The sequence below is a fragment of the Canis lupus genome, chromosome 1 (assembly GCF_048164855.1).
Source record: "Canis lupus baileyi chromosome 1, mCanLup2.hap1, whole genome shotgun sequence".
In the NCBI taxonomy this organism is placed as follows: Eukaryota; Metazoa; Chordata; class Mammalia; order Carnivora; family Canidae; genus Canis; species Canis lupus.
Genome location: NC_132838.1, coordinates 88,966,215 through 88,992,850, shown reverse-complemented (window position 1 = coordinate 88,992,850; position 26,636 = coordinate 88,966,215). Strand labels below are relative to the sequence as shown.

Sequence of the window (26,636 nt, the reverse complement as noted above, 5' to 3'; positions counted from 1 at the left end):
AGCAAATGTGGTTGACTGTATTCCCCTGTCCCTGCAGGTTTGGGCTCACGGGTGTTTCCTACCCAACATTTTGAAGGCAGGAGCTGGTGAAATAATTTATGTTTCTTTTCTTTAAAAAAAAAAACAAAACAGGTGAGGACATTCCTAACACACCTGGAGAAGAAAGCACATCCATCTCAATTCCTGATGCAAACCAGCTATATCCCATGCGAAGTCGGAGAGTCTTCCCACTCCTGAGGACAAGATCGAGGAGCGACCCTGTGCTGCACCATTCCGTGGAGAGAGGTGATGTCACTTCCCACGTTCTTTGCACAGCATCATGCGTGTTTGCCCAAAGGTGTCAGGTGAAAGCGGGTGGCTCTGGCTGCCCACTGCCCCGCGGTTTGAGAGGTCTCGAAAGAGGTTAAGAGGTCTTGGGAAAATAAAATATTCTACATGCACATTAAGAATATTCACCTGCCACAATTTTTAAGGCTGGTAGAGTTTTTTCTTTTGAAGTCATTGTCAGCAAAAGCATTTGGTTGCACATGATAGTGTTTTAGGTACACGAAAATAATGCAAACATCATTCTGATTTCTGGGTGCTCACAGTCTTACAGAAATAAACTTTCTCAAGGAAGAAGTTAAAGGGGTATATTTTTTATTTTTTTTTACCCCTTATGATCTGAGTTATCTTTTTATTTTATTTTTTACTGTGTATGGGTAGTTGAGTTATTTAAATCTGACCTGTTTTAAGAACTTTAGATAGAGTGAAACTCACACTCCAATTCTCTCCCTCTCTGTGTGGAGTTTGTTATAGACGTTATTTGAATAATTTTAAATTAAAAAACTTTTAAGAACTTAAAATAACATCGAGTCCTTTTTCTGAATACATGAATACTCGAACATCTCCAAATAGCTCTTCATTTGGAAAATTGTAAAAAAAAAAGTAAAGGAAACAAAGATAAAGGAAGAAAATGAAAATCTGTAATTCCACCAGCAGAGGCTCCTTTCTGTGACCTATTCTAACAAGTGCCTATGCTTTCCTCAAGCTCTGTGCAAATGACCACTTTGTAAATGCTCTCACCCAGCTCTCTCTGGGGCCCCGTGTCACCCCCTCCCAGTCTTGGCTCTGTCCTTCTGACAGCCTGTGTTGTTTGCCACAGCTCTGGACTGACCGAGTAGGAGCCAGAGAGAACAACTCCTCCTGTCTTCTGAGCAGGGAAGAGTCCCACCACCTGGGACCGACCGCGTGCCTCTGCAAACCCACAGGCCAGCAACCTGGCCCCTCAGCTCCCTAGGCCTGATTCACTGCAGGTCTCTAACCTGCCTGGCAAGTTGAGGACTCACGCTGGCCACCTGCCAGCTTCAACAGGAACTTGGCTGTCTGCACAGCTTAGTGAGATCCTTCTAGAATCCCCTCCTAATTTGTGGTCCTGCAAGGGGGAGGAGACATGTGTTTACCTGTTGGAGTCCTCCACTGTAGAACGGACCAGATTGCCTTCCAGTGACTAAGTGTAGTCCCTGACTATCCTCACACGTGAGTGTCTGTAGGGAGCTTTCCTGGAAAACTCTGGCTCTCTCTGACAGGCACATGGCAGCCTGGAGGATGGCCACTAACCTCAGTTTATAGAGCCTGCCTTTCTCCTGAGGAAAAGGAGTGCCCCCCCCTTACTTCATTTGTTCTCCCACCCTCTGCTTCCTTGAATACCAAATTCCCAATCGCCAGGCCTTCACAGAAATCTCCAGACTCGTGTACACTGAAGGCTGCTGGCTGGCTTATGAACACAGAGACCAGGCCTGCATTCCCCTTCACCCACCTGATGGCGCAGTAATGTTCTGCTGGTCCTTAAACCCTTCCGACGTAGGTAGTTGTGGAAATGAGAGCCTGCGGGGGATTTCCCAGGCCACTGTTGACTTCTGGAATGACATGATTCTTCCGCACTTCAATTTTTCTTTCTGTAGTAGCCCTAGAGCTACCTCACAGCCATGGTGTGAGCGTGGATAAGCCAGCACCAGGCCCTGAGGATGTGTAGGACAAAGGTACAGTCAAAAGGAGCAGAGCACTCCACTCATCCCACAGTCTTGTCTCTCCTCAATCTCTCTCTTTAAGTGGTTCCTTCATCCTTCCCCCTTGGAGCATTCTCTCATCGGGTCAACCATCTTTTTTTCTGCTTGCCCGTCCATCCCCACATATCAGCCATCACCCCATGGAACTCTTGCTCTGTCTCAGGCTCCACCCTGGATGCTTTTCCTTATCATCTGTCTCTCCCTTGGTGGTTGTGTTTTATGTGGCACCATAAAATGTTCTGGGGACACGTTCTATTGGAACTTCAGGGAAGAAGCTTCCCTGAAGTGTTGTTTTTTGTTTTTGTTTTCCCCCTTTCCTTCTGCAAGATGAAAAGCAAGATGTGCATGGTTGTTGGCATTTGCAACATGCTTTCCACGCCCAGTTCAGTGGCCCCTTGCTGGGCTTACAGGGGCGTGGCCAACGGGCACATGTTGTTTGTCCCCACCCACAGCTGTCCCCGTGCTCAGCTGCGAAGCTGCAACGCAGACTGAGGGGAGACCAGATCTGGCCACGGTGACCCTGAGGAGGGGGTTGAAGTGCAGAGCTTCGCGATGCCGGCCACGGTCCCTGATCGATTACAAGTCCTACATGGACACAAAACTGCTGGTGGCGAGGTTCCTGGAGCAGTCCTCCTGCAGTATGACCCCAGACATCCATGAGCTCGTGGAAAACATTAAATCTGTTCTGAAGTCCGACGAGGAGCACATGGAGGAGGCCATCACAAGTGCCAGCTTCCTAGAACAGGTAGGTTTTTTTTTTTTAATTTTTATTTATTTATGATAGTCACAGAGAGAGAAAGAGAGAGAGGCAGAGACACAGGCAGAGGGAGAAGCAGGCTCCATGCACCGGGAGCCCGATGTGGGACTCGATCCCGGGTCTCCAGGATCACGCCCTGGGCCAAAGGCAGGCACCAAACTGCTGCGCCACCCAGGGATCCCTAGAACAGGTAGTTTTATCACAAGTCTTGGGCACAAGTCAGATCACTTGTTTCCATAGCAGCTGAAATGGCTTCTCTGATTTCCTGTCAGAAGTCACAGTAAGTTCATGGTCATGGTGTCAAGGAAATTGGGGTGAGGAGGTCTAGGGAGGGAGAAAGAGGAAGCTGGAGCATGTTCTTTTCAGACGTGATGAGTTTTCCATAAGTTTCTTGGCCCAGGGAGAGAAACTAATTTCCCCGGGATGTGGAAGCATCCTTGGGAAAAGAAAGCATGGGGTCCGGGCAGTGCGGGGCATGTTCAGTGCTTGACTTGCTGAGTTGGGTTTCCCTGGATAGGGCATGGTGTCCCAGCCCTTTGGCAGTGATGGACCAACATGAATTTTAATATTGGCAGGATTCTGGGAACTCTTCGATATTCCCACAAGATGTTGACAGGATACCTAAGCTGATAGGACTTAAAGGAATAAATATCTTTTCTCTATAGATTATAGATTTAAAAAGCACAATTCCCTAATCTGAGACCACCCAGTGGAAAGATAAAATTGGGCATAATCCATTTGGGTGTCAGTCTTCTCATTTTTATTTATTTATTTTTAAAAGATTTTATTCATTTGAGACAGAGCACGCACACATGTGCACAGGCAGTGGGGAGGAGCAGAGGGAGAAGGAGAAGCGGCCTCTCTGATGAGCAGGGACCCCATGCAGGACTTGATCCCAGGATCCTGAGATCATGACCTGAACCAAAGGCAGATGCTTTGGTTTGCCACCCAGGTGCCCCAGTTTTCTCATTTTTATTTTTATTTATTTATCTATTTATATTTTAAAGATTTTATTATTTATTTAAGAGAGAGAGCAAGAACCAGGGGTAGGATCAGAGGGAAAGGGAGAAGCAGACTTCACCCAGTGGGGGGCCCGACATGGAGCTCAATCCCAGGACCCTGAGATTGTGACCTGAGCTGAAGGCAGATGCCCAACCAACTGAGCCACCCAGGCGCCCCAGTTTTCTCATTTTTAAAATGAAGTGTTGGACTAGGTGGTCTAAACACCTATACCTCTGAATGAATGGGATTTCTTTCTGATGAGAACTAGGGGTGGGTCACAGCTTTAATTACCCACTTCTTTTAAAAGCTGTTACCTGGAGCTCCAGGGTGGTGCAGTGGGTTAAGCATCCAACTGTTGACTTCGGCTCAGGTCATGGTCTCACAATCCTAGGATCAAGTCCTGCACTCCCACACTCAGCAGGGAGTCTGCTTGAGATTCCCTCTCCCTCTGCCCCTTCCCTTGAGCTCTCTATAAATAAGTAAATCTTAAAAAAAAAAAAAAAAAAGCTGTTACTTTTTAGGCATTTGCTTCGTTGCCCCTTGAATGTGGGGTGGCTGCTGTAGACATCAGGGCACAGCAGCTCATGGACATTAGCTGCTTGTGCCTTTGTGCAGTAAGTGACCAACACACATTGGGCAGTGGAGTCCTAGGTGAGTTAAGACAGATTGAATAAACCCCTTCTCACTTGCTACTGCTGGCCTCTTCTTACAGAAGCCAGAAGCCAGTTTCTCTCCCAGCCCCTCAGGGAAGCAGAAGAGCGATGTGACTACTGGCATGAGGAGCTACATGAACCGAGGACCCTCTTGTTGTCTGCTTTCTAATAGAGTGGTCAGCTGGTGGTCTAGGGTCAGGCTGCGGGCAGTATCTGTGCAGGGGAGACATTTATCTCCTCATAACCCTGGTCTGTGCCAGAAGTCATTCCCAGCCTCCTTCCCTCTGTCCAGCCCCAATAGCCCAATACACAGAGCAAGTACTTGGAGCCACTCCTGGAAGGCTGCCAACCTCTAGTGAGGTAAGAGTCCGTATTGGCCAAACCTTTGGTCTGGATCTTCTGCACAGTCTTCCCTGGAAAATAGCTTTGGGGAAAATGAACAAGCACTTACAACTCATCAGATGCTCTCACTACAGATGTTTGCTGGGTCTTTGTGCCAAGTCTGGATGAAAGTTCATGTGTTGGGACTATTGCAGTGGACTCCGGGCCATGTGCTGGCGCCTCTCAGGAGCTGATCCCAGTGGGGAGGCATCCTAGTACCACTTCCCCAACCCACCTCCAGACACAAGGAGGTGGGGACAAGTAGAAGGAGAGCTTTTATTTCTGACTCTACCCAGCTTTGCACATTTTCATTTTTTCTAGTATTACTTGAATAGGTTTTCAATTCGTTGAAATGTTTATTTGTTTCAAAACCACTTGCCTTAACTTACGTGTAGCAACAGTTGACATCTGTGCACGTTGGAGTTTTCTTAATGAAGAAAAAGGACAGGGCTTTAAAGACCAATATAATAACAGTGTGATAGCAAAATCTAATGTCCCATCTTTTGGAGGGATTAAACTTCTAATGACTTTAAAATCTCCGAATGGTGCAAACTAAACCAGAAGGCATTCCAGGGACTGCTCTGTGACTTTAGGTGGAAATGAAGTGCCTGGGTTTTCTCAAGGTGATAACAGTATCGTAGGTCCTATAGTCATGACTAGGCAACTCCTGGTAATTGTACATACTGGACAGATCTCCCCTGCTCAGTCCCAGATGGATGAAGAGTTTCCCTATGTTTGCCATTTTCCAAAGTAAGTGATATTGTATACATATTTAAAGTTACGTATGTGCTACGTTGTAAAACAGATCTTGCAGTGGAACCATTCTTAAGCATTTGTACAAATAAATTGGCCTAGCTTTTATTATTATTATTATTATTATTATTATTATTATTTAATTGAAGGGTTATCTGGTCAATCAGAAGCATCACTGGCTTTGGGGTTGACATTTTATAAACTCACTAGCAGGTCACAATGCCAGATCCGTGGGTATCAACTTTTCAAGAACTTCCATATCACCTGGGTTCTCACTAGAACTAGAGATGCTGCATCCCAGTTGCTGTGGGGGAGTCGGGAATCCACACTACCCACTCCCCTCCTCTCCAGAAATGGGTGACCCTGGTGAGAACCACTGTCTCAGACCCCAGGGAAATTAGATAAAAATGATGAGAAGAATGTTAAATGTAAAGCAAGAACCTGCAGTGGATGAATCAGGGATGTGAAGTGAGGCAGGTCGGCAGCTGAACATTTGGGGAATTTTGTAGGGACGTGAGGCAAGTGGGAGTCTGTTGAAAGTATCTCTGGAACTCCAAGTGCCTTCCACTTTGGGAAAATATCCTATGATCTTTTCCAAAAGCAACTAAGATAAGCAGCGCATGGCTGATCAAGGAGGCAGGTTGGAGGGCCGCATCTGGTGGAGCCTGACGTCTCTCTCCCCCACTTATTCTCCCCAAGATCATGGCCCCGTTGCAGCCCAGCACTTCCCGGGCCCACGTGCCACCATCGCGGAGACAACCTGGCCTCTTGCACCTGCGGAGCTGCGGAGACCTCAGCACCTTTGTCCCTGCGGGGAGGCCCCGAGCCGAGAGGAGGCCCCGGCGAGCAGTGGAGGCTGAGCGGCCCCACAGCCTCATCGGTGTCATCCGGGAGACCATCCTGTGAACCTGGGGGGCCAGGCACCCCTTTCCCCGTCGGCCTGAGTGAGGAGCAGGAAGGAAGATGCACCCCGATGGCAGCAGGATGATCGCTCCTGACCTTGGAGCGCCCTGGCTGGGAGTGCGCATGCCCTCTCAGAAGGGGGGCACTCCAGAGGACATTTGTTCCCGTGTTCTGCTGACTGAGGACATACAGGGGTGGATAAGCGGGTTCTTGCAGGCCCATCTGGCTATTAGATGCGCTGGAGGCGGTGGAGGCAGCATCCTTCCAGCCTCGGCCAAGTGCCCAGGTCCCGTGGACAGAAACTGGGTTAAAGATTCTTTGCCTGCCTCCCTCCCCGTGGCTGTTGGGCTGACCTGAGTTCCTCCCTCAGTGAAGGACAGAGCTGCTGGGCCGCTACTCAGAGCCTCCACAGCCTTTGGTGGCTCAGCCAGGGAGCAGTGGGCACAGACGCAGGATGACTAACCCCCATGTGCTGCACTTGTCAAGCTTCGTTTTAGGGCACCCCCAAGTCACAGTCTCTTTAGGAAAAATGGGAAACTCGGTCAGTGATAAATAGTAATGAAAGATGTTGAGAGGGAGGTTCTTGTGGATTCCATTTATTCCTGCTTGCAAAACTAGAGATGGCTAAGTCCCCACCGAGAATAAAAATGTGTACTTTGGACCTCTGGGCTCGCTGTACCATATTTGTGTGTTCGCAAGTGGCCAGGCCTTTCCTTAGGAGGGGTTGAGAACTTGGGGCAGTGGTGGGCAGCTGCTCAGTGCCAGGCAGGCCACCAGGCCAGTTTCACCTGCAAAGCAACCCTCCCGCCTCCCCCATAACAATGCAACCTTCTCTTTGTTCAGCCAGGTCTTAGCTGAGAAGCTATGTGGGGCTGCCTTCTCCCGGGGACTATAGACTGGGGGATAGAGAAGGCTTCTTTGAGGAGATGAGGTTTGAGCTGGGCTTGCCTTTGAGGGGCAGGGAAGGGTGTTCCAGGCGGATGGAAGAGCCAATGCAAGGGCCCTCAGCACCAGAGGCCAGTGGGGCCAGATCGAGGGGAGTGGAGGGGAGAGCCTCAGGCGGGATTTTATGCTAACAGTGAGATAACACGGAAGAGTTTTCAATAGGAGTCACAGATCTAATTTGAATTTCAAGAGATCATGGGCCCCTGGAGAATAGGTTGGGGTGCGAGGCTGTGACATGAGGGAGTGCCGGCCTCTGCTGGGCACCCCCTGTGTTCTAGGTACTGTGTTAGTGGCTTCCCACACTCTCAGGTCACCGCCCAGCAGCCTAAGAGGTGAACGCTCTTACTGTGCCCATTTTACAGACGAGGAAGAGGAGGCTGAGTCCCTGGCCCAAGGTGGCTCCAACGTTCAGTGCTGTAGAGATGCCAGGTGCACCCAAGCAGCCCATCTCCAGAAGCCACTCTGCAGGTCTCCGCCTCCCAGGTAAGCAGCACTTGGGCGTTTCCTGTTTCTCTGACGAGGTGCTGGGTAAGGCTTCTCCCATGGCTAATGGGAGCCCAGACTGCCCTGGGCGCTGCAAGCCAACAGGCCAGGCCACGGTGGGAAGTGTGGAGGGGCCTGGGGACCGAGTGACCGAGGAGGGAAAGACAGTTTGGAGGCGTTGGGTGGGGGGGGCTGGAGGTAAGACATGGCTGTGGAGGCAGAGCTGGAAGCCAGGGAGAGCTGGGGGGGCTGATTGGCTTTTGGGGGGCTGTTGTCAGTGGAGGGGGTTGGTGGGGGCTTCCCCATGGCACTTGCTCTGTTCTCATCCACCCACCCACAGGCACTGACTTCTCTGTGCAATTGAGCCATCTCTTGATTGCTCCAGAAGCCCTAGCTGTGAGCATCGTAGCTGCTCCCCGGCCCGGGCTGCTTTGAGGGGGCGGTGGGGGCTCCACTGTGCTACTAGCCCCTGCCTAACACAGGCTCTCAGATAGCAAATAGCCCCACCTAGGTGCCCTCCTCCTGCCCCTCCCCCCCAGCCTGTGGTCTCCAGGTGTGGCTCCTATAACCTGGGCTTTCTGTTATTCTGTATGTTGGCAAATTGAACACCAATAAAAAATAAATTTATTATTAAAAAAAAATGTGGGGACCTGTCTCTGCTTTGAAGACTTGATCTTGCCACCTGGGAATGTCCCGTGTATTTCCAAGATCTGAAGGTATTGATGAAGTTAGAAAACTGACTTCCATCTTTCTTCTCAGACTATAGGAATATTAAAGTAAAAAAAAAAAGCAATATAATTATAATAGAAATTCTATATACATACATTTATAACTTATATTTATTATATTTATATATATTTATAATATTAATATAATATATATATATTATATTGTTGTTGCTGTTGTTGTTGTTTTTGCCCTGGGAGGGAATTAGAGGTTATACAATTCATCTCCCTGTTAGTTTGGGTATACTTTGAAATACTTAAGCATTTTCATGTGATATACATATTCATACATAAGTATGAGTATGAGTATGAGTATGAGTATGCCCTCCCTGAGTATATGCAGGGAGGGCAGCCCATTTGCATTTGGGAGTCCCTTCAGAATCACAGTCCAGAGGTAGTGACAAAGCATCTCATTTTTAAAAATTTTATATATATTTTATATATATAATTATATATATATATATATATATATATATTTTTTTTTTGCCAACATATAGTATAGCACCCAGTGCGCATCCCATCAAGTGTCCCCCTCAGTGCCCGTCACCCAGTCATCCCATTGACAAAGCATCTCAAATGTGGTTATCAAAATTACACCAGAGGGCTGATTAATTAGGGGTTTTTGAAAGAAGTTTTCACTGGGGAAGTTCAAGGTCTGTGGCTGGGCAGTACCATCACCATTGCCTCTGCCTCAGCGGGGAGGAGGAAGCTGAGATTGTCAAGGGATGGATCAGGACACGGGCTGCTCCTTCGTAATGGTGTCATGTCTGCCTCACCCTTTCACACGAGCTGTGTGTCCGAGTGTCTGAGGACCATGTGGGACTCTTCCAGGCTTGCAGACTGTTTTGTGCAGACATGTCAGTGAGTGTTGGTGTCTGGCTGCCAGAATTTCTTCAAAGACCTGCTTTCCTTGGGACACCCTGCCCAATGGTGAGACTGGGGAGAGAGGTGTCCATAGCCCCTTGTATTCACAAAAAGAAGCAAACATGTGCTGAACAGCCACATTGGCTGGGTCCAATCACTGCACACCCTCACTTTGCATACGATGAAGCCGGGACCCAGAGCCAAGAGTGGAGCAGCAGCAGGAGCCCAGCACTCCGGCTCCTGGACCCGGGCTGATGGTACAGGTCAGAGCTTCCCACACTACCTGGGATGAAGGACTCTCCATCCAACCTGTCATGGACCCTCCAACCTGTCATGGACCGAAGCTTTGGTAAATTAGGATAAATTGATGGAAAATGGTGTTAGTCGACTTAGGACAGTTATACCATCATACCACAGATTGGGTGGGCTCGAGCACCAGAAACTTAATTTCTCACAGTTCTGGGAGCCTGGAAAAGTCCAGGATCAAGGTGGCGGCACAGTCTGTGTCTGGTGAGAACATCCACCTTCCTGGCTTGCCCATGGTGCCTTCTTGCTGTGTTTCACTGGGGACAGAGAGAGACTCTGCTCTCGTCCCCTTCTAGGGACACTGATTCAATCATGGGGGCTCCACCTTCATGACCTCACAAAAGCTCAATTATCTGCCAAAGGATCCACCTCCAGAGACCCTCCCCCTGGGGCTTAGGGCTGCAACAGATGAATTTTTTTTTTAAATATTTTAATTTATTCATGAGAGACAGAGAGAAAGAGAGAGAGGCAGAGACACAGGCAGAGGGAGAAGCAGGCTCCCTGCGGGGACTCAATCCCAGGACCCTGGGATCATAACCTGGAGCCAAAAGCAGATGCTCAACCACTGAGCCACCCTAGCGTCTCCTCGACATATGGATTTTTGCGGGACATAAGCATTCAGTCCATAGCACTGATTACCAGGAAAATGAAATAATAGTAATAAAAAAAAAAAAAAGACATACTGGGCAGCCCAGGTGGCTCAGCGGTTTAGCACTGCCTTCAGCCCAGGGCATGATCCTGGAGACTCGGGATCCAGTCCCACATCGGGCTTCCTGCATGAAGCCTGCTTGTCCCTCTGCCTGTGTCTCTGCCTTTCTCTTTCTCTCTCTCTCTGTCTCTAATAAATAAAATCTTTTTTAAAAATTTCCCTTTAAAAAAAAAGAAGACATACAAAATGCAACCCCAACCCCTTGTATTAAAAAAGCTTTATTTTTTAGAGCAGTTTGAGGTTTACAGCAAACTTGGACAGAAAGTACAGGGGTTTCTCACAGTGCCCACCCCCACCCAGGCACAGCCTGCCCCCTCCCCGCCCCCAGCATCTCACACCAGCAGGCTGCATTTCCAGAGCTTGCTCTCCTCAGGGACCAGGAACAAAGGGTCCTCGGCCTCAGGTCTCTGGCCTCAACTCTGAGCAGTGTGTGTGTGCGTTCCGACTCTAGACCTGGTTTCCTGGGGTCATTTCGGGCTTGAGTCCATTCTGGGTGCTCCGTCCTGGGGACACCAAAGAAGCCTGGGAGTTGGGAAGACAGGCAGACCCCTTCCCTCTGCACCCACGTGTGTCTGAGGGTACTTGAGAGCAGAGGCAGCCCCGGGCACAGAAGGGCTTTGGCAGGTCCCCCAGGGATTGGGAGAACTGGCAGAGAAAGGAGGTAGCTCTGGTCTCCACCCAGCAATTTCGGGGAAACAGAACAAAGGAGTACATCTCCATCCCGCCCCACCCCCACCACCCAAACAGGAGGATGCAGAATAAAGCAGGGGGGGTGAGGGAGAGGCTCAGACAAGGGCATCTTTGTTTATGTGGAGCTGCGGCAAGGGAAGCCAAGTCTGGGGCCAGAGAGCACCATGTTTCCTGCATTTTTCTCTCTCCGCAGGAGCCTTCATCCCCACGCTTATTCAGCAGGTGTTGACTGAGCCACAGAGTACAGGCAGCCGGCCAGGTGCTCAGGAAGGACTGCTGAGCGGGAGAGGGGGTCAGACCAGAGAAGTAGATGAATACTAAGTGCAAAGTGACATTTCTCTTGGCTGCTGCTGAACTGTTCCCCGGCCTCCAGGGGCAGGACGAGCTGGATTCTCTTTTTTGGGCAACGTGGAAGACCAAAGGTGCTGGGGCCTGATCTATCAGAATGGTTTGAAGGGATCCTTCATCCTAGATTGTGAAACAGTCCTGGCTGGGGATGCCTCAGGGTGATGCTCGGCAGCCCTGGGCTTGTGGCATCAGGTGGTCAACAGTATTTGTGATACCTGATGAGGTTGGTAGGGAAGATGTCAAGAAGAAATGCAGTAGACTGCAGGGACATGGGTCAGTGGCTGGAAGATGACAAGAGGAGACATAAGGGCAGGGGCGGGAGTTGCTTGCTAGACCAACTCAATAGGACTCTTCTGCAGGCAGGCCAGAGTGATCAGATCCCGAAGGTGGGTGGGATTTTGGCTCAACAGACCCCGCAGGATTCCTGTTAAAACCAGACCAACGAGGATCCCCGGGTGGCTCAGCAGTTTGGTGCCTGCCTTTGGCCCAGGGTGTGATCCTGGGGTCTCGGCATCAAGTCCTGCGTCAGGCTCCCAGCGTGGAGCCTGCTTCTCCTTTTGCCTGTGTCTCTGCCTCTCTCTCTTTGTCTATCATGAATAAATAAATAAATAAATCATAAAAAAAAAAAAAAAAAAAAGACCGATCAGGCCAAGGTTGGAGCCTGGTCAGAAAGGTTGGAGCCTGAGTCCTCAGAAAGAGGACTCAGAGGAGCCAATTTAAGTTTGGCCAAGGACAGAGTCTTTGTCAGAATCTGATGGGTTCCTTTTCTGAGTGAGAGCCTCTTGCCACACTGTGTCCCTGGCCTCAGGCATGTCATTGTCTTGGTAGGAATCTTCCTTTCATTCCACTAGCCGGCAAGATCTTTTGTGTTTTGCCCTAACAAGAGAGCTAGGGCCAAAGTTCTGGGTGAATCATAGTTCTTTTCTCTCTGAAAAAGTGGCTGTAGGTCCCAGGTGTATGGAGATTTTCCAGTGTCTTTAGATACTGAACATAAATTCAGAAGGAGCTAAGGGAGCATTTCATAGTGAGAGTGGGGACACATATCTGGCAGGAAAGGATCCAAGCAAGGAGAGTTGCTGGAATTATTTTTGCTTTTGACAGGAGCTGTTTCTCCCACTGCTTAGTGGAGGCAAGTGGGTTTTCAACAATAAATCATAAACTACAATATCAGAGGTGTCAAGGACAGAGGCTTGCCTCTTTATTTTATAAATGAGGAGCCCACCATCCAGAGAGGTTAGTTCATTTGCTGAATATCACAGAACCTGAAAATGCCAAAATACAAGACCTTGACTTATGTCTTCTGCCTTCTGTCATCACAGACAGCTTATTTTTCCCTGGACTGCCACAGCATGGAACTCTGAGAAGGTAAAGGAAACAAGTCGCAGGAACTCTTAAGTGACTGTAACATTAATGCCGATGTATCACTTAAAAATGGTAATAATGACCAACATTTATTGGGAGCCCTTTAAGAGCTGTCAAATTAACTCAGTTCAGGTAATCTTCATAAGAAAACCTTCGCACTTCACTTGTTCTTATGGTTCAACTTGATTTCCCTTGTCTAATTGCACTGGCCTGTATCTCTAGTACAGTGTCAAAGAGTAGTGGAGATAGTGAACATCCTTGCTTTGTTCCTGATCTTAGAGGAAATGCCTCCAATGCTTTCCTATTAAATATTAGCTTTAGGATGATTCCATCATGTTAAGAAAGTACCACAAGTTCTCTAAGTTCTTGGGTGTTTTTTCTTCTTCTTTTTCTTCTTCTGTGAAGAGATATTGAATTATCCTCAGCATTTATGGAGATAATCATGATTTTTTTGGCCATAGGTTTATTAATGTGGACTATGGTTTTAATGGATTTGTAAAAGTGACCCAACACTGCATTCTTGAACAAATACCACTTATTCTTGATGTATTATTTTCTTAATGTGATGTTAGACTCATTGTTGCTAACATTTAGAAATTTTACAGGGATACTTATGAATGATACTGGTCTATATATTTATCTGTATTGCTTCTTGTTTAGCTATCAGTGTTATATCTGTGTCATAGAACAAGAAGTTTTCCTTTCTTTTCAATGCTGTGGAATATTTTAAGAGCATTGAATTATCTGATCTTTGAAGGTGTGGTAGATTTTGTTGTGGAAAGTCTGGTGCTTCTGTGTAGGCTGGTTCCTTAATAAATTTCTCCATTTCTTAAATGGAATTGGTCCATTAAAATTTTCTAACTCTAATGGTGGTCAATTTGGGTAATTTTAATTTTCCTTGGAAATCATCCATTTGACATGTTTTTCCAGATTTATTTGCAAAGAAGTCTTGTGAAGTTGTCTCTTACACTTGTAAATTTTCCTTCTGTTGCAATAGTTATTTCCCTCTTGACATCTTTTATTTTGTGGTATTTGTGTTCTCTCCTATTTATCTTGATCAAGTTAGCTAATGATTTGTTAAGTTTGTTAAGTTTTTTAAAAAACAGAATTTTGCTTGTTAGTTACGTCTATTGTTTCTCTATTCTCTCATTTCTGCTTTTATCTTTATTATTTTTTATGCTTTCTTTTGGTTTACTTTGTTCTTTTTAAAGTGCTTTGAGCTGGAAATTGAATTCATTTTATTATTTTTATTGAGAAATGTATTTAGTACAATGATTTTTCTTTTAAAGATTTTTATTGATTTATTTGGGAGAGAGAGAGAGCACAAGCAAGGGGAGAGACAGAGGGAGAGGGAGAAGCAGACTCCCCACTGAGTGGGGAGCCTGATGCGGGGCTCCATCTCAGGATCCTCAGACCATGACTGGAGCTGAAGGCAGATGCCCACCAACTGAGCCACCCAGGCACCCCTGATTTTTCTTATTTACTACTTTACTTGCATTCTATAGAGTGTGATATATTTTTATTGTGATTAGAGACCTCTCTTAAGGGAAAAGAATACAAAATTAAGAATATGAAACTAGGTACAAGGCCTTGAAAGGGGTACATGTAAGTGAGGGGCCATCACACTTGAATTTTACTACCATCACAGTAAATCCACCTGTTTAAAAATAAGGCTTGAGGGACACCAAAGTGGCTCAGTGGGATAAGCATCTGCCTTCAGCTCAGGTCATGATCCCAGGGTCCTGGGATCAAGTCTCACATCGGGCTCCCTGCTCCATGGGGTTTGCTTCTCCCTCTCCCTCTATTCTCTCTCTCACAAATAAATAAATGAAATCTTTTTATTTTTTTAAAAGATTCTCTCTCTTCCTCTGCCCCTCCCCCACCTCCCTCTCTAAAAGAATAAGTAAATAATAAAAAAATAAAAATAAGGCTTGAGATTCATGAATGATTTTTGTAGTTGGAATTTTGAGATGAGTTAGTAGTCAGGGAAGACTTGCCACGTGAGTAGCAAGAAAAAAGAACGGCAAAGAGAATGAGCTGTAGCAGTATGCAGAGCTTGTGCTGAGCAGTGGGCGGAATTAATCTCTGTAATCTTTACCACATGCCTGATTGCTTTACTGTTACCATTTTATAAGTGATTAAAAGGAGTTTCTGAAATGTTAAAATACTTGCTTCGGATCACACAGTCGGTGAGATTAAATCTCGCCGAGTCCAGCCCAGAAGCCTATATCTCACTACACACACCAACCACATTGTTGGTGCCCAGAAGGGACTGGCCATGTGCTCTTCCCACCTGCTCCAACAGCAGCCAGTTTAGGAACTGGTATCACAGCCACCAATGATACAGCATTACCTATGGCATGGGACTGAGCAAAGCACGCTGACGGACTGTATCAGTCATCTCTTGCTGTGGAACAAATGACCCTCAAACAATACGTAGTAGGGCAGCCCCAGTGGCGCAGCAGTTTAGCGCCACCTGCAGCCCAGGGCGTGATTCTGGAGACCGAGGATCAAGTCCCGCATCGGGCTTCTTGCATGGGGCTTGCTTCTCCCTCTGCCTGTGTCTCTGCCTCTCTCTCTCTCTCTCTCTGAATGAATAAATAAATAAATCTTTAAAAACAAAAACGAAAACAAAAAAACAATACATAGTTACTACATCATAGGCACTGAGCATCAGGAACCTGGGAGCAGCTTGGCTGGATGGTTCCGGCTTTGGGTTGGTCATGAGGTTGCTGTCAAACAGTCAGCTAGAGCGGCAGACTCATCCAGGACCGCAGGATCTGCTTCCAGGCCCACTCACGTGGCTGTGGACAGGCTTCTATTCATCATTGGCTATCACCTGGAGACTTTAGTTGCTTACTGTGTAGACCCATCCATGGGGATGCTCACGGCATGGCAGCCAGCTTCCCCCATAGAGTGTGATCTGAGAGATGGAGAAAAACTACACAGAGACCCCTCAGAGGGAAGCCACAGGCTTCTTCTATCATACCTTGGAGGTGCCATTCCACCACTTCCGTTTGTTAGAAGCCAGTAAGTCCAGCCTGCACCCTCAGGAGGGGAAGTAAGCTGCACCTATTGAAGGGAGGCGTACCCCAAAATATGTGGATGTGTTTTTAAAACCACCACAGTACTGTTGTGTGTATAGGAAGCCTTCAGACTTTAGCTCTGCCACGGGACTTCTCCCAGGGTTATTTTTTCTTTAAATATTATATTTATTCATGAGAGACACACAGAAGCAGAGTCACCGGCAGAGGGACAAGCAGGCTCCCTGTTGGGAGCCCGATGCAGGCCTCAATCCCAGGACCCTGGGATCATGACCTGAGCCATAGGCAGAAGCTCAACCACTGAGCCACCCAGGGCCCCCCTGGGGTTTTTGCTTAGACTGAGATCCTCCTCCAGAATCCACTCCTTGCTCTCCCTGGAGATCTAAGCCTCTCCTCATCCTGTGGGATAGAGAGAAAAGCTCACCTTCATTGATGCATCATTCACTCACTCAGCAAATACTAACCAATGACAACTAGATATTGGGTGCAGCTCCGGGACCTGGGATGGAGCAGTGACCAAACACATGCCATCCTTGTGCTACTGGGGCTTATATTTGAGTGTGAGGAGCCAGATAATAAAGAAATGACTAAAATAACAGCAACAGTAATAAGAACTATGAAGAGAAATAAAGCACAATGAAAGGACAGGAGGTGACAGGTGTTGCTGCTCCAAGCAGAATGAACAGACGAGGCCATGCTGCATTGTATCAGATGTGCTCAGAGAAATCCTCTCTGCTGAGGTGACATTTCAACAGAGACCTGACTGAGAGGAGATGAGCCACGTGGCCACTAGGAGAGGACACAGCAAGGGCAAAGGCCCTGGGGCCAGAGTGGTCTTGGCATGTGTTCCTGAAATATTCTGGCTGCTGGGTGGTGGAGGAGGAAGAGAGAAGAGAGAACAGAGGGCAGGAGGCTGCTGTAGTTACCCACAGAGTGGAAACGGTGGTGGCTTGTTCTAAGGAGGACGCAGGAGAAGTCCTGAGACACGGTCAGATTCAGATGCAGCTCAAGAGGCGGTGTCGCTGACTGAACACAACGGAGCCAACTGGTGACCACTCTGAGCACACTGTGTGCTGTATACCGTGTGCCAGGCCCCATGCTGGGCATGCTGGGTAGACAAGTGAGCAAGCCGGACGCAGTTCCCGCCCACATGGCACGGCCTGCCGGGCAACATGGGTGACAAGTACTGGAGGCCTCACAGGGCAGTGAGCCAGCCATGCGGGGTAGGGCCGCGGAGGACCGTGCGGGATCTGCATGGGCAGGAATGGGGTGGCCGGCGTTACAGGCAGACGACGAAGTCCTGCTGCGGGGCGGGGGGGAGGCTGTGTTTTGAAGGCCGTTGGTTCCAGAAGCAGGGAGGAGCTGCAGGAGATGAGGCAGGATGAGAGTTAGAAGCAGGCTTGTAGAGACCCTGCAATGCCAGGCTGGGTGGTTGGATTTGATGGAAAAAGCCCCGGAAAGAGCCCACAGGCCCCATCCAGCATGGGTTGCAGTGGAAAAAAACTGAAAATGCGGATCCCCCCACCCCGTTGAGATGTTTTTGCTAATACTATCAGGGTAGGAGTTAATAATAAAGATAATGGGACGCCTGGGTGGCTCAGGGTTGAGTGTCTGCCTTTGGCTCAGGTCGTGATTCCCGGTCCGGGGATCGAGTCCCACATCGGGCTCCCCATGGGGAGCCTGCTTCTCCTCTGCCTGTGTTTCTGCCTCTCTCTCATGAATAAGTAAATAAATCTTAAAAAATAAAACAAAAATTAATGATCGCAGTACAATAGAAAAACAGCGAGGAAAAGTTGAAAGAAGCCTCATGCCCAGCAAACAGAGGAGTTAAATTTTATGTTAAAAGGTTTTCAGGTGGTGTGTGTGATAGAACAATGTGTAGCCAGTAAAGAATGTCTTCAAAGGCATTCTGAATGACACGAGGAGGAGTTTACAATATAATGTCAAGTAAAACAGAAACAAAAAGGATCTAGGAACTATAGCGCAGCACACAATGCACAATGGGCGGAAACGCAGCAAAATGTTCATGATTCTCTCTAGGCACTGAGAATATCTGTGATTGCCCTTTCCCTTTTCCTACTTTTCTAAATTTTTTTGAAAAACCTCACAGGAATATGCAACCCTTTTGTAATCAGAAAAATGGCTTACGTATAAAGATTAAACATGGATTTTTAAAATTTATTTAATTTTTTAAAGATTTTATTTATTTATTCATGAGAGACACCGAGGCAGAGGGAGAAGCAGGCTCCCTGCAGGGAGCCTGATGTGGGACTCGATCCCAGGACCGTGGGATCACACCCTGAGCCGAAGGCAGACACTCAACCACTGAGCCACCCTCCCTAAATATGGATTTTAAATACAGGCTCGCCTAGCACGATTGAGAAGGGCAGCCCTGAGAACCTGATCTGGAGGACTAAGTTCTTTGGAGACAGGATTGTCAAAACTCTGGGGCTACCTGGATGTGGAAGAGAGAGGCAAGAGTCAAAGATGTGTATTGCTTCCTTGCTCGCTTCTCCTTGGCAGCAGCCAGAGCAATCCTATTAAAACATAAATCGGATCAGTTTCCTCCTCTGCTCAAAACCTTTCGATGGCTGCCACCTGGCTCAGAATAAAAGCCAGAATCCTTTGAGTACCTTACAGCACCCCCATGTACCTACCCTAGGATTACCTCTGACTTGGTGGTCTTACCCTCTCCCTTCCTCCCACCCTCTCCTCCGGCTGCCTCATTGTTTCTGAACATGCCCCAGGGCCTTTGCACCTGCCATCTCCTTGCTTGGAATGCTTTTTGAAATCTCTGTGTTTTGCCCACTCACATGTTTCCTTCTCCGTGAGGCCTTTTCTGGCCATGCTCCCCAAAACTGCAATCCTCTGGCACTCCCATCCTTTCATTGCTTAATATTTATCCCTAGCACACATCCTAACTTAGTGTAACTATGTATTTTTACTTATGTAAGTTGTTTGGTTTTTGTCTCTTCCATTGGACTATAAATTGCAGGAGGGCAGAGGTTTTGTTTTGTTCACTGTGGCCTCCCCGGCCCCTGGCACAGGATTAATACTAAGTGAATGCTTGCTGACTGAATCACCGTAATCTAAATAAAGAACCCAGAAGTTCCACTTACTCTACAAAGATCATCAGATTTGCCATTGTGTAGTCAGAGGCACCGGATGGCTGGACCTCTGACAATGGTAAATTCTCTTGGTTCATTTAACGTCTCCATTTCCACGTGATGTATTTGTTGGTTGGTTTCTTTGTTTTTAGGAACAATGTCCCTCTTCGTGGCTTGGAGATTGGGGTGGCAGTGGGTTCCAGAAGCAGGGACTCTGAGAAAGGGGAGGATGGATGGGGTCACCGGTGCTCTGTGGACCGAGGGTGCGTGGAAGTATCGTCCACGGAGCGCCTGCTCCAGTGCCGTGCCCTGGCCGCTCCTTCTGGTTGGGGAACTGCAGGCACTGGCCGTGGAGGTTCAGGCGTCAGGATCCAGCATCCACTGAGAAGCTGCCCTTGGGCTGATGTCACCACCTCGCTGGGGTGAGCTGCTCTTGGGGCTCCCTGGGCATCCAGAGCTGTGGAACAGAGCTGTGGAGTCCCCGAGACATACCACCTCCTGGCCAGATTGGTGGGGACCCCTGGAATCCAGGCCAGTGAGCGCTTCTACACAGGATGGAAGGTTCTGGAATTGGGGTGGCATCAGTGGAGATCCTCTTTCACCTCCAGGCCCCAACTCAATACCTTTTCTCCACCTAGTCCACCTTTTTCTGAAAGTCACTTGAGCCAAGCCTCAGAATGGGAAGGGTTTGGTCTCCCCCGACCCTCCCTCACCTACTATACGTAAGCCAAGGTAACATCAACGGGCTATTTTCTTTTTTACTAAAGAGAAATTTGGGGGCTCCGTCGGTGAGGCGTCTGCCTTCGGCTCAGGTCATGATCCTGGGGTCCTGGGATCGAGTCCCGTCTCCGTGGGAAGCGTGCTTCTCCCTCTCCCTCTGCCTGCCGCTCCCCCTGCTTGTGCTCTCTTTCTCTCTCTGTGTCAAATAAATAAACAAAATCTTAAAAAAAAATCTGTGTAACAGAGGCCCTGAACAATCCGTGGGGAGTGACCCTACCCCGGGCCAAGCGCTCAGACGCATTTCCCTGGAAGAGCAGAAACCAGTTTTAAGGCCTTTAAGGCGGAGTCGCTCGGTTCCCATCCCGCCCAGCAGGTGGCTGCACAACATCACACGTGGGCGCACCCGTCAGGCTGGGGAGGCCCCGCGGAGACACACGGTCCCCTTGAGGCAGGGCCTCAGGGTGTCACTCGGGGCCCCCTCAGTCAGTGTCCGTTGCTGAGACAACGGCCGCGGCTGTCCCCCACGGAAGCTTCGGGGGCCAGGAGCTGAGCTGAGCACTTCGGCTGCTTTCTCTCCCTCTTCGGAGCACCCCCCCCCCCCCAAGCTCAGCTAGCGTCGGCGCCTCCACTTTCCAGGTGAGGACAACCAGGAGATGAAGCCGCTTCCCGAACGCCTGGGTGCGGGAGGGGAGTCCGGTGGGGAGCCGGGGCCCGCGGCAGAGGGCGGCCTGGGCACCCTCGGTCTCCGCACCCCCTCCCCCGCAGGCTGGAGCCAGCAGCTCGGGCGGGGGGCACTGGGGCAGTCCCTAGGGTCCTTCTTCCCGGAAAAGTGAGACGCAGGACAGATGGCCCACTCCTGTGGGCCCCGCGTGCAGCTGACCTTTCCCGGCCAAGGCCAACGGCGCCCCTCGCATCCTGCTCCTGGGCCCCACTCCCAGGTGGCTGCACCCCCCCCCCCGACCCCCGCAGGTGACATCTTGTGACGAGCATCCTGTTTGGCGTTCCAGGTACCTGGGTGCCTGCGGCCACGCTGCTCCTCCGGGGCCGAGGGAAGGCGCTGCGTCTGCGGGGCAAGCGCCAGGCGGGACCACGGGGACGTCACGCTTCTGGTACTTTGGGCAAACTGCTGACGCCTGGGGGCAGTTTGCTTCTCAGTAAAACACAGGTGACCCCCGCCCTGTGACGAACTGTCCAACGTGCCCGCAGAACGTCAGTCCCAGGGGGACGGCCAGTGGGCCTGGCTGGTGCCCCCCAGCCCTGGTGAGTGGGGAGGGCCTTGCCTCGGAAAGTCACTAGGAGATGCGGGCTGTGGGGGGCTTCCGGGGGCCACGTCGGGCAGGGCGGTGGATAGAAAGATGGGCCTTGTTGACCGTGAACCGCGTCTGTCCTGGGGTTGCAGGCCTCGGGGAGCCGCGGGAGCCTGATCTGAGCCCCCAGCCCCCCGGGCCAGCGCCGGAGGGACCCTCAGCTGTTGCCCAGATGCATCCCTCCCCTCACCAGAGCCCCCTGTGCCACGACACATACCCCACAAGACTCGTTGACACTTTGACGTGTCTGCTCCCAAATGGGCCACGAGAACACTCTTAATTTTTTAAATAAAGATTTGCAGGCCGGGTCCCCACAAGTGAGCCTGGGGACGGCCCAAGCCGCCTGAAGAACTGGCCCAGAGCAGTGACGCTGGGCAGGGGTCAACCACCAGCTCTCGGGGGGAAGAATGAACCCCCTCCACACCCCACAAGTACAGTATAAATTAACTTGCATGAGGGATGCGTAGCCCACGATGTGCAGATAATAAATGGCTTGCTCCCACGGACCCCCCCACGCAGGGCCGCCCCTGCAGCCGCAGCGGGGCTCGGTTTCCTGCCAGCTCCCCTCGCCAGGGCTCCCGACTGGGCACCCAGAGCGGGTCGGGCCGAGGCAGGTACGGCCACTGCGCAGTGGGCGGGCGGCCCTCACCTCCGGGCCCGCAGTGCAGCGCTGGCTTCAGTTCGGCTGCCGTTTCCATGTCAAGACAAAAGCGAAATGACCAGAATGTGTGTCGCAGCGGCCTTGTTGGCGGAAGAGGAGAGTGACTTCTTGGCCAGATCGGCCGCCGGCTGGTTGGCTGTGGCGAGGCGCTTTCCTCGGTTTCCCTGCGAGGCGCTGGGCAGTGGCTGCAGCCCCGAAACGTTTCGGTTTAATTTAGAGTCACGTTTGCTCCGCCACTTGCAGATAATTGACGGGACGAGGAGTCACGTTTGCTCTGGTCCGGGGTGTCGGTGGTCCCGCCACGGCGCGGGCAGGGGGCAGGCTGGCAGCGCCAGGTCCCCGGGGCCACCGCGGGGACGGGGAGCTGCGGGTCCTCGGGGCGCGGGCGCGGCCGGGTGGACGCAGCGAGGTGGTGGCCGAGGCTCGGTTACCGGTCACCTTTGTATGGGAGTGAGGCCGTTCATTTTACCCATGACCCTGTGTAACGACAAAAGTCCGAAACTCGGGCCGCGGGTTCTGGAGGGTGAAGGCGAGCTGGCTGCGGCAGGCCCGGCCTGGGGGGCCCCCACCCCGCCCCCGCCGGGAGCCGGGCGCCCCATGTCCTCTGAAGCCCTGCGGCATCCGGGGCCGACGGAGGTTGGGGACCCTGGAAGTCAGGAGCACCCACGGCTTCCTCGGCAACCCTGTTCCTGACAAGCGAGGAGCTCCAGCCAGTCTGGAGGCAGGGAGGGAGTTTGGGGGTCGTGGGGTGGTCGCCCTGTTGGCCCCCCCCCCCCGGCGGGTGAGGGCACCCACGTTCCTTCTGGTTTCCTCTTGTGATGAGGCCGGGGCCGGAGGGCCCGTCCCGGGGCCGGGACACCCCCTGCTATTTCGCCGCTGTGTGTCCTGGGGCCGCGTCTCCACCTGCGCCTCTGAGCCTCACTTGCCCTGGCCGATGGCTGTGAGGACCAGGTGTGTCCGGGGTGGAGGGCGGGAGGTTCACGGCCGTGCCCTCCACGGACCCGGGGCTGGAGCAGCGTGTCTGCGCCCCAGCTCTTCCCGAGAGCAAACTCGTCGTGGAGCTGGACACGCTCTCGTCTACAGACTCCAGGAGTGGGGGTGCACCAGGGGCTGGAGGGGGCTGCAGGGGAAGAGTCGAAGCTGTTTAGCAGGCCTTCCAGAATGTTCTGCAATCAGCCCCAGACGGAGCTGCTTCACTCTTATGTTTCCTTCTCCGTCTGTTCAGGTTTGGTCACCACGAGTGATGTGCCCCAGACACTGTGGGGACCGGACGGCGTGTGGCTTGGGAGCTGCGGAGGGAGCCCAGGGAGGCCTGCGCCTCTGGCTCTGCGGGGCTGCCTGCTGTAAAGGAGAGTGGATGTGAACGGGGGCTGGGGCGGGCAGGGGTGGACGCAGAGTGGCACTGAGTGTGTCACCTGCACTTCCCAGCTCAGTGACGTGGTGACTTGTCAGAGGAGCTGCTGCACACGTACCTGGTCCAGGTCTCAGAAATGGAGGAGCTGCTGGATGGTCTGTGCCCGAGCCCCCGGTGTGCACGGCCAGCCAGGACGCCATGCCAGCCACAGCAGCGCCCAGCTGCTGACTGACCCTCAGCAGGTCTTGGCTGATGTTTCTGTCTGCCGTCCAGATGTCACTCAAACTTCCCTTGTGAACGACCCGAATGTAGAATCTTACAGGAAAGTGAATCTGGAAAACCAGGTTCCGGCTTAGCTAAGTGGACATGGTGGAGAGCCAGCACTCGATGCTTCCGGAGGACCAAGCGCTATTCGATCCTCTCGTCATATTTTTTCAGGTTCCTATTCCTCGGCCTGGAATATGCTTCCCCTGCTGTGGGACCTGGAAAACTCCTACGCTATCTTCAAAACCCCCCAGAGACATCCCTTCCTCTGAGAAGAGTTCCCTAACACTCCAGGACTAGTTCTGGACTTTGCACATCACGACCGCCTCTGTTGTACATGTGAGATGCTTCAAGGGCACGTCTTTCCTCTTAAGGGGGACGAGCTGTGCCTGTGACAGCTGGAGAAGTAGTTGCCCAGGTTGGTTAATTAACTTGCCCAGGATGGCACAGAGAGACTATAACCAATATAATACCTGGTTATACTTTGAATCCCTGTCCGTGACTTTTCTAATTATGAGCTGCCCTGACTAGAAAGCTGAGAAAAATTTGGCCCTTGCTCATCAGAGACTATGGATTGGAGGAGAAAGAGGGCTGCGATGTGGTCAGGCGGCTGGTTAAGATTACCCACAGGAGCAGATCGGGCAGTGGGCTCCGGGTGAGGAGCTCCAGGCGGCAGCAAGGCTGTGCGTCCCACCCGGCGCAGGGCTGCCCTCAGCCCTGCAGCCTAGCAGAAGGCATGGGGAACCAGCAGCTGGCTGTGCTCTTCGGCCCTCGCCAAGACTCTGCAGGTGGCCCAAGGCCAAGGTCACAGCACTCTGCTCCCCAGTGTCTCCAGGCAATCCAGGCCTGGCCAGGGGGGAGACGAGGCGCCCCGTCCCTCCCCCAGCAGCTCCCAGGGAGTGACGACTCACTGTGTGGCTTCTAGCAAGTCCCACTCCTGGTCTGGAGAAGGGCCTGGGAAGTGGCTGAGATTCCTCACTCGCTCACCCGTGTGGTAGCGCAGGTGGTCGCGGGGATTAGTTCGCATGTGATGCCACCAGATGGCGCCAGATGCCAGCCCCTGCCAAGTTGGTTCCCTATTGAAAAGGGGTGGTTTCAGGGAATGAGCGTGAGCTGGGCGTGTGTGTGTGTGTGTGTGTGTGTGTGTGTGTGTGTGTGTGTGTGTGTGTGTGTTTGCAGGGAGCGCCAGAGTGCTAACAACACCCTACATCTGCCGGCGTCACCCTACCTGGCGGAGTTCATCTCCAGCTCGTCGCTAGCCACGCTGGCCTCCTACCCTGCCTCCCGCGCTCCCTGCAGGATCTGGCCTCAGGGCCTTTGTGTGTGCTGTCCCTTCAGCTTGGGACGCTCACCCCTTACACATCCGCCGGGACCTCCCACATTCCCTCGCAGTGAGGCCTTTCCTAGCCATCCCATATAAAAAAAACTACCTCCAAACCCATCCCATGCTTTATTTTTAATAGAAACACTGTGGTAAAATATGCCTAACAAAATTTTACTGCTTTAACCACCTTTCAGTTTAAAGTCCTGTGGCATTAAGTACATTCACGCTGTTGTACAACCCTGTCCACCATCCATCCCCAGGGCTTTTTCCGTCTTCCCAAACTGAAATCATGGATCCACTGAATGATGGATCCCTCTTCTCCCCTCCCCCGGCCCTGGCAGCCAGCGTTCTTTTTTCTCTCTCTGTGATCTGACTGCTCTAGCTTTCTCATTAAAGTCATACAGTAGATGTCCTTTCGAGACTGGTTTATGTCACTTAGCATAACGTCTTCAAACTCCATCCATGTTGTAGCCTGTGACAATTTGCTTCCTTTTCAAGGCTGCATAATATTCCCCCTCTCTCCTATTTTGATTATTCATTCGTCTGTTGGTAGATGCTTGGGTTGCTCCCACTCCTGTGAGGAGGAAAGCTGGTATGAATGTGGGTGCTCTTTTCAAACACACTTTACTTCTCTGACAACTCTGATCACCATCCAGCTACCCACCCTCTTGCCCCCAGCTAGACAGACGAATGGTTGCTGCTTGGTAGACAAGATAACCCAAGGATTATGGTTGTGGTGCCTTAAAGGACACGGGCCACTTAGAGTCGCTCGCCTGGCCATTTTATTCTAACATTCCTTTTTAAATGTCTGTAGACACTTGGTACCTCAAAATGCTCTTTGGAGCAGCTTTATTATTATTCTCACTTTGTCATAATGAGTTAATAAATCTTTGCTATGTGTTCATTCTGTATTTGTAGGGGAGTCGTATTTTTAACTTTTAAAAATTTATGCATTGACATTCCAGAAGGTTTTTTTTTTGTTGTTGTTGTTGTTTTTTACCAGGAAGTAAAATATGCATTTGTGGGATGAAATAAAATACATCAATTTATAATGCTCTGCCAGCCAAGCTGGAGCTTCAGGGGTCCTGGGGCCACCTGAACTGAGCAGAGACACTGCCAGCATCTCTGGGGAACCTCCTGAGCTGCGGCTGCTGCTCGTGCAGTCCGGGGGTGCATGTTTTTTTTTTCCTAAAGCAAATAACTTTATTTCTATCATTCCTTTTTCAAGAACCAAGGAAATATAGAAAATATAAAACAACACAAACAGCTGCAATTTAATTTGGGGGTCGGGGGAGGCAGGTAAAGAAGGAATGGCACAGCCCTTTAAAGCAACTTCCAGGACAGCCTGAGCCGCATCAGGTGTGTGTGTGGGGGTGGGGGCCTGAGAAGACAGCCTCCTATGTCCCAGCTTAGGCCCCAATACATCAGAATCCTCAGAGGGTGGGACCCTGGAATCTGCCTTTTTAAAACAAGTTTTCCCACTCACGTTCACTTAGCAAGGTCTCGCCCTAAAGCCCAAGGGAACTTTGGTAACATTTCCTCTCTTCCAAAATCCAGGCTGAAACCCAACTAATCCTGAACTAAAACTCAAGAACAGCACACCAGATGCCACCTGTTGTTTTTCAGGGTCTCAAACTCTGGAGGAAATACATCCCGCCTGCCACATCTTTTCCTCTCTAGGGCACCTGTCTGCATTTGGAACTGTGGCTCCACTAGTGTTTCATCAGGCCCAGCCTTATTCTCCACCTGGAGTCCTGCTTTTCTCTGTATGACAACGGGCAGGGAGTAACTCCAAGAAGGTGGCAAGAGGATCCTACGCAACGAGGTGTGCTGGTTCCTGGCAGGTGTCTTCTGCAGGGCCCCAGAGGGCTGGCGATGCCGTGGCAGCACCAGGACAGAGGGATGTATCAGTGGGGGCATTCAGGT

General features: G+C 50.6%; 1 protein-coding gene and 2 long non-coding RNA genes across 4 annotated transcripts in view; 2 read left to right on the top strand and 1 right to left on the bottom strand.

Annotated features, from left to right (window-relative positions):
- ENTREP1 (endosomal transmembrane epsin interactor 1) overlaps positions 1–7,158 on the top strand; it is a 63,529-nt gene extending 56,371 nt beyond the window's left edge. For both annotated transcript variants that reach the window (XM_072838694.1, XM_072838702.1), the window contains 3 exons: positions 133–285; positions 2,501–2,793; positions 6,294–7,158. In XM_072838694.1, coding sequence (XP_072694795.1) covers positions 133–285; positions 2,501–2,793; positions 6,294–6,500 — 653 coding nt within the window. In that variant the 3' untranslated portion in view covers positions 6,501–7,158. The remainder of the gene's footprint in view (positions 1–132; positions 286–2,500; positions 2,794–6,293) is intronic.
- A 1,368-nt stretch (positions 7,159–8,526) lies between these two features.
- Positions 8,527–20,363, bottom strand: LOC140640023 (uncharacterized). Its single transcript, XR_012036681.1, has 4 exons — positions 19,093–20,363; positions 18,429–18,510; positions 9,427–17,335; positions 8,527–8,685 (listed from the first exon to the last, which is right to left on the bottom strand). It is a non-coding gene; the product is annotated as an uncharacterized lncRNA (long non-coding RNA).
- A 213-nt stretch (positions 20,364–20,576) lies between these two features.
- On the top strand, positions 20,577–25,614 carry LOC140640026 (uncharacterized). Its single transcript, XR_012036684.1, has 2 exons — positions 20,577–21,060; positions 23,561–25,614. It is a non-coding gene; the product is annotated as an uncharacterized lncRNA (long non-coding RNA).
- Positions 25,615–26,636: the final 1,022 nt, after the last annotated feature.